Below are 15165 nucleotides of genomic sequence, written 5' to 3'. Positions count from 1 at the left end.
AGGTGTTAGCAATTCTGGAAGGTGTGAAAATAGATAAGTCCCCTGGGCCGGATGGGATTTATCCTAGGATTCTCTGGGAAGCTAGAGAGGAGATTGCAGAACTTTTGGCTTTGATCTTTATGTCGTCATTGTCTTCAGGAATAGTGCCAGAAGACTGGAGACTAGCAAATGTTGTCCCCTTGTTCAAGAAGGGGAGTAGAGACAACCCTGGTAATTATAGACCAGTGAGCCTTACTTTGGTTGTGGGTAAAGTGTTGGAAAGGATTATAAGAGATAGGATTTATAATCATCTAGAAAGGAATAATTTGATTAGGGATAGTCAACACGGTTTTGTGAAGGGTAGGTCGTGCCTCACAAACCTTATGGAGTTCTTTGAGAAGGTGACCAAACAGGTGGATGAGGGTAAAGCGGTTGATGTGGTGTATATGGATTTCAGTAAAGCGTTTGATAAGGTTCCCCATGGTAGGCTATTGCAGAAAATACGGAGGCATGGGATTGAGGGTGATTTAGTGGTTTGGATCAGAAATTGGCTAGCTGTAAGAAGACAGAGGGTGGTGGTTGATGGGAAATGTTCATCCTGGAGTTCAGTTACTAGTGGTGTACCTCAAGGATCTGTTTTGGGGCCACTGCTGTTTGTCATTTTTATAAATGACCTGGATGAGGGCGTAGAAGGATGGGTTAGTAAATTTGTGGATGACACCAAAGTCGGTGGAGTTGTGGATAGTGCGGAAGGATGTTGCAGGTTACAGAGGGACATAGATAAGCTGCAGAGCTGGGCTGAGAGGTGGCAAATGGAGTTTAATGCGGAAAAGTGTGAGGTGATTCACTTTGGAAGGAGTAACAGGAATACAGAGGAGTGGGCTAATGGTAAGATTCTTGGTAGCGTGGATGAGCAGAGAGATCTCGGTGTCCATGTGCATAGATCACTGAAAGTTGCCACCCAGGTTGATAGGGTTGTTAAGAAGGCGTACAGTATGTTAGGTTTTATTGGTAGAGGGATTGAGTTTCGGAGCCATGAGGTCATGTTGCAGCTGTACAAAACTCTGGTGCGGCCGCACTTGGAGTATTGCGTACAGTTCTGGTCACCGCATTATAGGAAGGATGTGGAAGCATGGGAAAGGGTGCAGAGGAGATTTACCAGGATGTTGCCTGGTATGGAGGGAAGGTCTTATGAGGAAAGGCTGAGGGTCTTGAGGCTGTTTTCTTAGACAGAAGAAGGTTAAGAGGTGACTTGATAGAGACATACAAGATGATCAGAGGATTAGATAGGGTGGACAGTGGGAGCCTTTTTCCTCGGATGGTGATGGCTGGCACGAGGGGACATAGCTTTAAATTGAGGGGTGATAGATATAGGACAGATGTCAGAGGTAGGTTCTTTACTCAGAGAGTAGTAAAGGCGTGGAATGCCCTGCCTGCAAAAATAGTAGACTCGCCCACTTTAAGGGCATTTAAATGGTCATTGGATAAACATATGGATGATAATGGAATAGTTTAGGTTAGATGGGCTTCAGATTGGTTTCACAGGTCGGCACAACATCGAGGGCCGAAGGGCCTGTACTGCGCTGTAATGTTCTATGTTCTATGATTCTCAAAGCGCATCCTATGCTAATTGTTAGAGACTTCACTCAGTAATTTACCGCTTACCCTTTTCTGTGTTGTGACTTGGATGCCAAGCAAATTTAATTATACAGAGAACCTACAAAACAACAAAACACCATGTTAACTCATGAAAGAATCTCTGAACTTAGACTGGCTATCACGAGAAGTTCACTGAGTTCAGTTATTTACGAAAGCTTGAAGCTAAATATTTAATAATCAATAACTGACACCTTTCATTATTTCTACTAATAAATGCTATGAACTAACTACTTGCATAAGAGGGGTCAAGAAGTAACCATCCTGAATAATTAGTTTCAAGGCTCCATTCTGTATGATAATTTCCTTTAGTATTTGCTATATTTCTGTCTAATTAGAGGCTTAGTTCTGGAGGCATGTAATCAGGCAGCAACTTGTTCCTGAAAAACATAGGAAGAACACCAAAGAAGGAAGGAAAAATTAAAGAAACAGAATACTTGTAACCTCGGCATTTTCACATCACTTTGCAGCCTCCGATCAGGATGTGTAAAATTGGTTAGCTGTCCAGTAGACTTAGCTAGCCTCTCCTCTATCTGCAGTATGAGAAGATTGAGGGGGTGGGGTGGTGTTTTCAGCATGGCAACCTGAAACTGTTGAAGTGCCGCAAGATTCAATCCTGGCATCACAATTATTTACTGCATCTCTTAAAGACTTGGATGAGAGAAGTGAATGTACTCTCACCAGGCTTGCAGAATACACAAAAATAGGTGGGATGGCAAGTGGTAAGAATGACACTGAGCCTGCAGAGAGACATCGATAAGTGAGTGGGCAAAAACCTGCCAATGCAGAAAATATGCGATGTTCTGCGCTTTGGCAACAATAATGTCATGCTGAAATTGATGTAAATGGAGAAAGACTGCAGAAAGCTATGGAGGGATTTTGAAGTCCTTGTGCATAAATCATAAAAAGCCAGTATTCAAGTTTAGAAAGTAATAAGGAAGGCAAATGGAATTTCAAAGAGACTGGAATACAAAAGCAGAGAGATTTTGCTAAAACTATAAAAGGCACTAGTCAGACCACACCTGGAAAACTGAACAGTTTTGGTTTCCTTATCTGAGGGTACATATACTGGCATTGGAGGCAGTCCACAGAAGGTTAACTGGGCTGAATCTATGTATGGAGAGATTTTCTTAAGGGGAGATGTTGAGTAGGTTCAGTCTGTACTTGTTGGAATTTAGAAGAATGAGAGGTGACCTTATTGAAACATACAAGATTCTTAAGGGGCTTGACAGGGTAGATGTGGAAAGGTTGTTTGGAACAGTCTAGAATGGCATCATCTCAGAATAAGGAGTGGCCCAGTTAGAACAGAGATGAAGAGGATTTTCTTCTCTGACAGCAGTGAATCTGAGAAATTCTTTACCAAGGGTGAGTGGATTTGATGATTATTAGATCAGGCATGCTCCCATTGAATGGTGGAACAGATTCAATGGACTGAATGGCCTACTTCTCTTATGTCATGTCATCTTAATGATGAAGGATTTGTTCTTAGTGCACATGCATGAATTAAAGTAATGGACTGCATAAAAGTGCCTCAGTTTCAACACATTGAGGATATGACAAAACAGATAAACATTTTATATTTGCAATTTAAAAAGGACAAATGAGACAATTCACAGGAATAATGACTGTAAAACTGTCAATAAAATAAAATGCTTAGACTCTTCTGGTAATTATCCATGGTTATTGCCCTGAATTTGTGCTATTAGACCTCTCATAAATAAAGTGAAGCACTATCGCAGGAAAAAGTCAAATAAAGTATATTATAGTGGGATTATTCTCTGGAGAATATTTGTGGCAATTCTGCTTCCAATATGGAAAATCATAAGTGGAGGAAAATCCAGGTGATTTTTGCCTTGGGTAACCACGTGTAGCAGGTGATACGTTGTTGGCAATATCATGTATTTTATGTTCAATTTTCTTTTCCATGGAAAATTTGTTATAGCCCATTTTGCAGTGTTGCCTACGATGGATTTTACTCCATGCTGTTGATTGTTTATTCTAAAATTGTGGACTCCCTAGACTTGCATGTCCAATTCTTCAGTCTGAGTGCCTGTTGATTAAATAGGATACTCGCCAAAAATATATCCTGATGCATTTTGGTTTTCTGTTGTAATTTACTTTTTTCACCCAATTAAAGATACTAAAGGATTTTTTGAAGATGGAAAGCTGACTAAGCCTAGTCAGTTCTGACTTCTTTTGGTTGAAATTAAATTATCTCATTTACTGGCAGCCATTTTTACAGCAACATCTGACCTAAACTACACTCAAACTTAGACAAAGGATATCTTTGTCCTTTATTTCAAAATTTAGTCATTTGGGATTTTTATGCATAAACTTGACAAGTTTCCAAGTCTGCGCATGCATGTGTTCCTATGAGAGTGTTGCAGTAATTTCTGGTAAAAAGACAGCAAAAGGGACTGACTGAGCATGATAAATGTTATAATGGTATGTTACAGATCCAAAATTAGTTGATACGGGGTTTTAAAAAAAAAATTTGGTTTCTTATCTGTTTGAATTATGGTACATTCCTCCTGCAAAGTTGTTACTCTTAATAGAATTAGTGCCTCTGCCTTTATTCTAATATTACTGAAGGCTCTGGGAGTACACAGTGTTATTATTTATGATTTCAAAACAATGCTCTGTCATTACAGCAATAGCTCTGGAAGATTGCAGATACTTGTGGTTCACACGGTACTAAAGTGAGTGAAGCCCATAATTTGGGGACACTGATATTGGAGATGATAGCATACTGCTTTAACTTTAAATGATAATTCTGAATTTTCTTATTCATGTTTAGTTTATGATGCAGATGGCAGGTTGTTGCTATCAGTGGATGTTTTAATATTAATGGAACTTGAGTCACAATCCATTTTAAGAGATTTGAAATCTGTGCATTAGTCATTGTCTCGGCCCATTTATAATGGGCAGCACAGAGGCTCTGCTGCCTCAGAGTGCCAACAACCTGGGTTCAATTCTAACCTTGGGATACTGCAAACTTCACACAGACATTCTCCCCGTGTCTGCATGAGTTTCCTCAGGGTGTGCCAGTTTCTTTCCACATCCAAAGATGTGCAAGGTAGGAAGACTGGCCGTGGGAAATGCAGAGTTACAGGGTTAGGGTAGGAGGGCTAGGTCTGGGTGGGATGCTCTTCAGAGGATCAGTGCGACTCAATGAGCTGAATGACCTGCTTCCATGCTGTCGGGATTTTATGATGATATGGTTATCAATGCTTATATAGTATCATTGAGAAGCCTGGCAATTCTGTGAAAGCTCAGACTTTTTCCTGGTTACAGTAGTTTGAGTTATACACAATGCAGTAGCATTCTTCTGTTGTGATAGGGAAGGATCCTGACATAGTGCCAGGTGTCACAGGTTTCTGTTTTGGGTTTGGGAACTGAGCGTCCAGGAATTTCCAGATCCTAGCCTGGTGCAAAATCAGTATCAGTGATGCAATGTGTGATTTAAGTGTTAGTCATTAATTGGCCTGCAGCTGAATTTGGTGGCTGATTTGGTGCTTTCTGTATGTGGGCAGGAACTCATTTAATAGGCAAATGGCATTCATGCTAATGGAAATGCGTAGACAAGGAGAACAAGGCATCAGTTAATGATTTGGGTAGTTGACCCGTTCAGGCAGCCTCACATTTTTCTGATGTTTTCCTTGAGGCCCTGAAGAAGGTTGCTAAAGGCAGGAAGTTATGGTGTGCCTTCCATATAGGAAATGAGCACCAGCATTGAGTGTGGCTCAAGGTGGCCTAAGATGCCAATAGTAGCACTTTACTCTCCAGATTTCTAACAGCCTTTCCTCTCAAAATCCAGCTTTTTAACTCCAGTGATGACAAATCCATGCAACTGCAGAAACAAGAGTTTCAATCTCCACTTTTATCATTTACTTCACACAGCAGTCATGTACAGTAAAGCTTCTCTGCTGTGTTCCTGACAGTCATGTTCAAATATGTCACAGTATTCCTGTGGGTTTTCCTTACAATTGACAATGGTTTCATAATCATTTTAATAGTCTCTTAATTCCAGATTGGTATCAAATTCAGATTTCACCATTGTGGAATTCAAACCCAGGTCCCTAGAACATCACCCCTGGATTAATAGTCTAGTGAAAATAACATTAGGCTATTGTTGATTTATGGAGCAACTTGAGTCTGTCACTTCTGGTGCAGAGTTAGGGACACTGTCATTGTGCCACAAGGTCCCTCAATATTCCTACGCTTTCCATTTGAAAAACTGCTGACACTTGCTCTGTTTTAGTCCTAAAGAGATCTACAAGCTGTTGTGAATTGCGAGGTGTGAGAATTACAGGCTTCCCCCATCCCAACCCATCCTTTGAAAATCTAATTGCATAATTGAATTGTCAGAAACTAGTGATGCCTTCCAAGTGCCCTATTTTGCAGGCCATTCCACATGGGCAATTGAAACTTGACCTCAAGTTTTTTTGGAGGCACTTGCAAGATGATGAATAATTTAATGGAACAACAATCAGGTCAGAAAAGTATGGTATAAATTACATGACATTTGTTATTTGCAAATAATTGTTGTAATTGCCACCTGACATCCAAACTAAGATATTCCAAATATTTGGAAAGCCACATCCCCAGAAAAATAACTGGTGCAGTTGATGACAAGCTTGATCCAAACATGGATGTGAGCTGAACTACAGAGATGAGGTGCGGGTGACTGCCCTAGAAATCAAGAACGCAATCCAAAATCTTTCCACACAGATTCTCTCACCTGGTTGGAATCATTTCTAGCACAAAGAAAATGCGGTTGTTGGAGGTCAGTCATCTCAGCTCAAGGACATCTCTGCAGGAGTTCCTCAGGGTAGTGTCTGAGGATCAACCATCTTCAGCTGCTTCATCAATGACCTTCCCTCTATCATAAGGTCAGAAGTGCAGATATTCATTCACTTCTACCAAAAAGCAGAGCCAAGGCACCTTGCCTGGATAATAAGGAAGCATCACTGTCTCTGCCTGGTTTCAAACCAAGGGCTTTTTGTGTGTGTGTTAGGTGAATATGATAACTACTATACTACAAAAACATTGTGCTAAATGCAGATGTTCACTAATGACTATACAATACTCAGCACCTGCGTTAATCCTAACCTTAATTTACGACTCTTCAACTACTAAACCTGTGTGTCCATATTCGGCAAGACCTGGGCTAATGAGTCATAATTAACATGCACACCTACAAATACTCAGCAATTTCCATTTTCAACGAGAGAATCTAACCACCATCATTTGTCATTTAACTACGTTACTATCACTGAATACCAGACTGTCAACATCACCACTGGTCAGAAACCTGAACTGAATCTGACAGGCACATACTATATACATAATATATACCAGAGCAGATCAGGGGCTAAGAATCTTGAAGTAAGTGACTCCCACCTCCTGACTCCCCAAAGGCTGTCCACCATCTACAGTTCACATGTCTGAAGTGTGATGGAATACTCCCCACTTGGCTGGATGGTGCAGCTCCAACACTCAAGAAGCTTGACACCTTCCAGGACAGAGCAGCCCACTTGATTAACACACCATCCACCACTTTCAGCATCCACTGCTTTCATCTCCAATGCACAGTGACAGCAGTGTGTACCGTCTACAAGATACAATGCAATAGCTCTCACAGGATCCTCCAACACACCTTCCGAACTAATGACTTTCACCAGCTAGATGGACTAGGTCAGCAGATGCAGGGAAACACTCACCTGTAGGTTCCCCTCCTAGCCGCTCATCATTCTGACTTTGGAAATATATCATCACTCCTTCATTATTGCTGGGACAAAATTCTGGAGTTTCCTTCTTCACAATACTGTGGATGTATTACATCCCAAAGACTAGCAGTTCAAGAAAACAGCTCATCATTACCTTCTCAAGGGCAGTTAGAACCATAGAAATGATACAGCACAGAAGGGGGCCATTTGACTCATCATGTCCATGCTGACCCCAAGACACCCAGAGGCTCTTCCTGATTCCACCTTCATGCATACAACCCATAGCCCTGCAGCTTGCACCACTTAAGGTGCCAATCCAGGTACTTTTTAAGAGTTTAGGGTCTCTGCCTCCACCACCTACTCAGGCAGCGAATTCCAGGCACCCACAATCCTTTGCATAAATAAAAGCTTTTCCGCACACCCCCTCTAATCCTTCTGCAATTTGGCTTGAATCGATGACCCCTGGTTTTTGAACTGTCTGCCAAGGGAAACCAGTTCCTCCTGTCTAGTAATTCTTCTAGTAAACATTCTGGTAAATCTTCTCTTCACTCTCTCCAGAGCAAATTCATCCTTCCTGTAATGTGGTGACCGGAACTGCACACAACTGCCTCACCAGTGTCTTATACAGTTTCATCGTTATCTCCCTATTTTTGTATTCTGTACCTCTGCCAATAAAGGAGAGTATTCCATATGCTTTCTTTATCTTATTCAGCTGTTCTGTTACTTTTAAGGACCTGCGCATTTGCACACCAAGATCTCTCACTTCATTTACCCTTCTGTGTAAATTCCCGTTTATTGTGTATTTGTTTTTACTGTTTGACCTCCCTAAATGCGTTTCCTCACAGTTATCAGAGTTGAATTCAATCTGCCATTTTCCTGCCCACGCAACCGATCCATCGATATCATTTTGGAGCTTACAAACTATCCACTACACTATCATTACGTGGCTAATTTTGTCATCTGCAAATTTCCCAATTGTGCCCCCTACGTTCGAGTTGAAATCGTTAATGTATAAAACAAATAGCAAGGGTCCCAATCACTTGAGACAGCTTTCTATTCACAAAGGCAACCATTGACCCTAAACTTCTGTTTGGGGGGGTGAGCAGGGGCTATAAATGTTCCCCTACCCAGCAATGCCCATTTCCCGTGAACGTATTTTGTAAAAAAATTGTCTTCAACTGAATAAAATATCCTGAGTCCAAAAGTGCTCCATGAATAAAAATACTTTAATTTCTATAACCTGTTTCATAACCACTGAGTCTTGAAGTGTGATCACTGTTGTAATGTTGGAAGTATGCGTTAGCCTTATCATAAACCAAAACTCAAATTATTCCTTAAAAGAATCTAATTTTATTTATCTAAGACAATTTCAAAATTTTCAAATGATCAACAGTTTTCTCTTGAGATCACTGTGCTCCCTTATTCATGGAGAACTCCCAGGAAACAGTACCAGACACTTAGACTTTGTTAGCTGCATTCATGCTTCCAAAGACGGAGGCAGTTTTCTTCAGATGATTATTGATTTGTTGCACAATTCATACGGTGGAAGAGAGCAGCCAGGCTACTAGAATGTGCTTTCATTAATCTAATATCCCTAGTCACATATCTGGCATTATAAATGTAATGTGTTCATGCACATTACATTTTACCTGATAGAAGGACTTCATGTACCTACTGTCAGTTATCAAAATGCCTTTCAAACCCAAGCAGCTTTATTTAGGTCAGTTACTGTATGATTTGCAGAAACTGCATGAAACTATTCAATATACTGTATTCTGTACAATGTTTTCTAATACGTTAATGTAGTTGGTTGTGTATAGCAATACTGCTAATTTAGGAACATGTTTATTTTAAGCCTCATTAAATTATAACTGGGTAAAAGAAACTTCTTCCATAGCCTTATGTTATTTGAGATTTTTTTCATTAACAGTAATGTAGCAATGCTCATTTATACGCACACATATGCACCACTGCAGTAAAATAATTAGCCAATTCATCTTTTTTATCAAGCTGTGGAGAAGTACTGCAGTAAGGAAAAGATCCAAAATTTGTTTTCTTTGTAGCCCTTAGCTGTACAGGCAATCAAGGGGAGAACAAACCCGATATTTCTTTCACTCACCTCCAATCCCCAATAGATGAGAACACACCAAATGTAACAGTTTAATGAACCGAACCAGGTAGTAGATACATTTCACTGAATGAACTTTAGCACTATAATTGTGCTAGCTATGTCAAGAGATTTACTGGGGCTGCAGAAATATTAAGGCAAAAGCTTCTGGAGGACTCCTTGTCAATCGCACGTGGACTATTTTTTAGAGCTCCTTTTCTGATACTTTCCTCGTGTCTCATTCATATTTCAGCAATGGCTACAAGATTATGCCAGACAATGACTCCAATTATATTTCTTGGTCATTTGTCACAAGAGAACCTGGACATTGAGTGTTAATGGCTGACAACTCCCCTAAGATTTTAAAACAAAATGCTCACTAACACATTATTACAAGCCTCTCACTTAGGGAAAATGCTGTTGAGTAAAGTGCTGGGGAAGAGTGACATAGTTGTAATGTCACTGGACCAGTAACTTAGACACCCAGACTTATGTTCTGGGCACATGGGTTTTCACCATAGGTGGGTGAGGTGAGACTAACTATCCTTGACGTCAGGGTTTTATCTGACAGCACAGCATCAAGGATCCCTGGCAGAACTGAATCTTTGAGAACTAGGATAAAAGCTCTTCACTGTTTGGAATTATACCTATCAATGTAGGAATTCTTCAGGGTGTTAGAGCATACATCAGAAAAACTTGCCAATCAGCCTGACTGATCTAAGTATTTCTAACCAACTTGTTATGACACACCTCTGCAGCAGTTAGGACTTGAACCCAGACCTGCTGGTCCAGAGGCAGGGACATTACTGTTCCACAAGAACCCCAGTTCCCTACAACAGTGTTCCTCGGCTCAAACATTTTCACTTGCTTCATCATCAATCTTGCCTCCATTATAAGGTTAAAAGTGGGGATTGTGCAATCATCAGCAACAATGTTCAGCACTATTATTGATTCTTCAGGCACCAAAGCAATAAATATCCAAATGTAACAAGACCTGAACAATATGCAGACTTGCATTGATGAATGACCAGCAGCATCCATGCCAGCTGATAGGGTTAGCTTATCTTCAACAAGAGAGAATCTAATGATCACTCTTGACATTCAGTGGTAGAAGCATTGCTGAATTTCCCCACTATCAATATCCTGGATCACAAACTGAATCAGACAAGTTGACTTAAATACTATCAGAGGGATAACAATCCTGCAGCAAGTAATTTATGCCCTGAGTGGTGTTACACCCAAGGTCTGTCCAAGGCACAAGTCAGGAGTGTGATGGAATACTCTTCATTTGCCTGGATGGGTGCATCTTCAACAACACTCAAGCTTGACACCATCCAGGGCAAAGCAGCCTGCTTGATTTGTACCTGTCCTCAAGCATCCACTAATCCCTCCACTACCAACACTCGGTAGCGACAGTGTGTGCCATCTAGCAAGATGCACTGCAGAAACTCACCAGGGTTCCTTAGGTAGATCGCTTCCATTTAGAAGGACAAGGGCAGTAGATACAAGGGAACCTGCAAGTTCCCCTCCAAGTCACCATCCTGACTTGGAAATATATCACCATTCCTTCACTGTTGCTGGGTCAAAATCCTTAGTATTGTAGGCCTATCTACGACAAAAGGTCTACAGTGGTTCAAGAAGGCAGATGACCATCATCTTCTCAATTAGTGATGCATAATAAATACCAGCAATGCCCACCTCCTGAAAATGTATAAAAACTTGCAAAAATTGAACTCCACAAAATCTGGAGCGAGTGGAACAGATTGAGAGTACCCAGACCAAAAGACAAAGAGATTGCTAATGGTGGTAAAGAGATGTAAAATGGGTATAAATGAATGTGTGAAAAAGGGAGCAGAGCAGACCGAAAAAATAAAAATAATGAGGATGCTATTCACTTGTCAAAGAGCAATTAAGGATCAAAATAAATTGTTGGGCCAGCCACTGATATCATATCCATAAACAAATAAGAGAAAGATGGAGGATGCCTGGGGTATTTATATTATTTGAATTTTTAAAAAATGTTTACCATGAATTGAGGCAATAATCTTTAGGATGGGACAAGCTGCCGCTAATCTATGCAAGTATTGTGATCTGACACCTATCATACAGGTTAGTCCCTCAAACAGGTAAGTCAGGGCCAGAACATAGTTTTCAGATTCTTCAGCAAACACCAGTGAATCTGGGGGTTTGTGACTTAGTAGGCTTAGCCTCAACCTCTGAACTGGAAGTTCTAGATTCAGATCCATTCCAGGAATGATTAGGAACAGAAATCATGCAATTCAAATTGGCTGATATATGACTTCTATGTTTTTGTCTCTAAAGTTTCTTCCCTCAGCTGCTGAATTCTCAAGAAAAGAATGCAGCATTTTTATTCAAGGTTATTTAATTTCAAAACAGAACAACATGTAATTGTATAGATTTTGAAACAAAAATAATATAATTACCTATTAGTGCAACTATTCATTGTAATTAAAATCAAGATACTTTGTACATTTAGATGGAGAAAATAAATGAAAGCAAAGTCCTGTGAATGTGAAGTCATTACAGATGAGGAATATGTAGGAAATATTGGTTAAGTGCACGTGAAAGAACCCATCTGTTCTGAAGAAGGGTCACTGGACTTAAAATTGTTAACTCTGCTTTCTGTCCATAGATGCTGCTGGACCTGGGTGTTCCTCCAGCAGTTTCTGTTTTTGTTCTGGAAAATACTGATTCGGTTTCCCTGTTTGACAGAAAATCATTGCTGGCATGAATATTGAAGTCTGTTAGCAAGTAGCTGTGCAGGAAGCCCTTAAAATTATCCTCAGGGTTGGTACTGAATGCTGAGTGTGGCATGGTTAAAACAGCAATATTCCACAAAAGGCAATTTATTCTGCAGTGTGACCATTACAGTGGGCTTCTAGCAAATTCTTTCAAGTTTACCTAGAAATGATTATTTCTCGGAATTAGTTCTGTTTAGTGTTTACTTATTTTAAGATTGTGTTTACACTGGTAAATATTGTGTAATGACAGTGCATAAAATTATCCTGATGGTTTCTTGTGCTGTTTCTTTACTTTGCTTCAATAAAATAACATTTACTGTTTTCCAATTCCTCAGATGCAGCAATTGTTCTATGAAAACTATGAGCACAACAAGAAAGGATACATTCAGGATTTGCGTAACAGCAAGATTCATAATGCGATAACACTCCACCCGAATAAAAGGCCTGATTATCAATATAGACTACATAACTACTTGCTGACTCGTAAAGTTTCAGAACTACGTCATCGAACCATTCAGCTGCATCGAGAAAGTGTTTCTATGAGCAAACTCAGCAGCAGTGAAGTACGCAAGGAGGATCAGCAACTTGGAATGATGCCATCTTTTATGCGCTTCCAGCCTCGTGACAGGAATGAGGTTCTTGAATGGGAATTTCTTACTGGGAAGCACCTATTTAGCATGGTAGAAACACAAATCCCTCGTCAGGGTATCAACAGTGCACTCCGTGCAGCACTGGATGACACTATAATGCAGGTTATGGAGATGATCAATTGGAACTCTAAGACCAGAGGACGTGTGATCGAATTTAAAGAAATTCAGTATGGCTATCGCAGAGTTAATCCAATGCATGGAGCAGAATACATTATGGATCTGTTGCTACTTTATAAGAAGCATAAGGGGAGAAAGGTGACTGTTCCTGTAAGACGCCATGCCTACATTCAACAGTCTTTCAGTAAAGCATTGATGAAGGAAGCTGAAGAACTTGATGCTAGAGAGCTTGCAGAGAGCATAAACAGTGACTCTCAGTCTTTCTCTTTCCTTTCAAACTCACTGAAGATCTTCTCACCATTCCAATTCACAGAGACCACAAAAGAGCTTAAACAACGAAATGACCAAAAAGTTCACATCCTTGTCCCTCTCACTGGAAGATATGAGACATTTGTCCGGTTCATGGAGAACTTTGAGAAGACTTGCCTTATTCCAAATCAGAATGTAAAACTATTCATATTGTTGTTCAATTCTGATCCAAGCCCAGATAAAGGCAAGCACAATGAGTTAATGAGAGACCTTAACCTTAAATATCCTAAAGCAGATATGACCATTCTCCCTATGAAAGGGGAGTTTTCAAGAGGCCTAGCACTAGAAATGGGCTCTTCCTCATTTCATAATAACAGTTTGCTGCTCTTCTGTGATATCGATTTAATATTTACTCCAGACTTTGTGCAACGGTGTAGGGACAATACAATTCAGGGAGAACAGGTTTATTTTCCTGTAATCTTTAGTCAGTATGATCCAAAAATAGTTTATGGCGGCAATCCAGTAAATGATAATAACTTTGTTTTCACAAAGAAGACCGGTTTTTGGCGGGATTATGGCTTTGGAATAGTTTGCATATACAAAAGTGATTTATTGCATGTTGGTGGGTTTGATACCTCCATTCAGGGCTGGGGCCTAGAAGATGTGGACCTTTTTACGAAAGTGATCTCTGTTGGCTTGAATGCCTTTAGAAGCCAAGAAATTGGTGTTGTCCATGTTTACCACCCTGTTCACTGTGATCCCAACATGGATCCTAAGCAATACAAGATGTGCCTAGGGTCCAAAGCAAGTACGTTTGGATCAACAATGCAGTTGGCAGAACTCTGGCTTGAAAAACATCTAAATGGTGGCTACAATAGAACTATATCCTGACGTTCAAGCTCTTTCACTCTCTCAAAGGGTGTTACCTCAAATTTTTACATTGTTATGCTTATGTTTCCCAGTCGCCTCTTCCAAAGAAGATTTTCAAAGCATTAAGGTGAATTAAATTGATGAATATTTTAGCATCCTATGGAAAATGCTTTGAAAGTGGGTTATTTTTGATCTTTTTGCCTAAAACTGGGGAAACTCAAAACACTTGAGGGTACTGTCAATCATGTTTCTCCTGCAGGCTTTATAAAAGTACTTCACATGTCAGAATCTGAACTCAGAATTCAAAATTTATGGAGTGGAAATAATGCCACAAAAGTGCTTTAAGCTTCAAGTGGGAAAGAACTATTCTTGACTTTTTAATTTATGTTCAGACTTTAAAATTGTTGACTTTCACCATCTGCAGTATTTTTTAAAACTATGTGAACAAAAGTATGATTGTACGTTTGCTTTTAAAAACTTTTATGTGGGAATATACTCTCACGAGATTACAGGTACTGGTGACCAAGCTCTAAATGTCTGAAAATGTATGTATTCTGTATACTGTGTACAGTGACTTTAGATGACTCCTTGTTTCTTCAATGGAAACATGCTGCAAGTAGGCATGTATCTTCATTCCTGTAGCTTTGTATCCTTAAATACCCCTTCAGTTTGCCGCTTAGAACAAATCATCTGAGAACACTCCTATTTATAATAAAGTATCTGCATAACATCATTTCACTTTCTAAAAAAATGGTTGCATTGTTTTAGACTATTTGCTAAACACTTTGGACTCCAAACCGAATTTGTTTTGCCTTTATGCTTCTGATCTGCAGTGATTTACCTCATTGATGACCAGAACATCGCAGTTATGCAACAGCAGTTTAATTATAATTGCTGCACTGCTTGAGTCATCTCTACAATTAGCACAATTTACTGACTGTTTAATGCTTTAGAAAGATTTTTAAATTCATTGACAGTAGACGCTAAGAGTTGACCTAACTTTCTCCAGTGCACATTCATCGCTATTCATAGTGGGCTCCAGAAAC

At 39.9% G+C, this 15165-nt stretch overlaps 1 protein-coding gene across 1 annotated transcript in view; it reads left to right on the top strand.

Moving 5' to 3' along the window:
- The window catches only part of LOC109931588 (chondroitin sulfate synthase 1-like), a 199013-nt gene extending 184161 nt beyond the window's left edge, over positions 1-14852 (top strand). The window contains exon 2 of the mRNA XM_048595127.1: positions 12569-14852. Within this exon, the coding sequence (XP_048451084.1) occupies positions 12569-14140 (1572 nt within the window). The 3' untranslated portion in view covers positions 14141-14852. The remainder of the gene's footprint in view (positions 1-12568) is intronic.
- Positions 14853-15165: the final 313 nt, after the last annotated feature.

The sequence above is a fragment of the Rhincodon typus genome, chromosome 3, assembly GCF_021869965.1.
Source record: "Rhincodon typus isolate 14 chromosome 3, sRhiTyp1.1, whole genome shotgun sequence".
Lineage (NCBI taxonomy): Eukaryota > Metazoa > Chordata > Chondrichthyes > Orectolobiformes > Rhincodontidae > Rhincodon > Rhincodon typus.
Note: the sequence above shows the minus strand (reverse complement) of the source record. Positions and strands in the feature narration are given on the sequence as shown.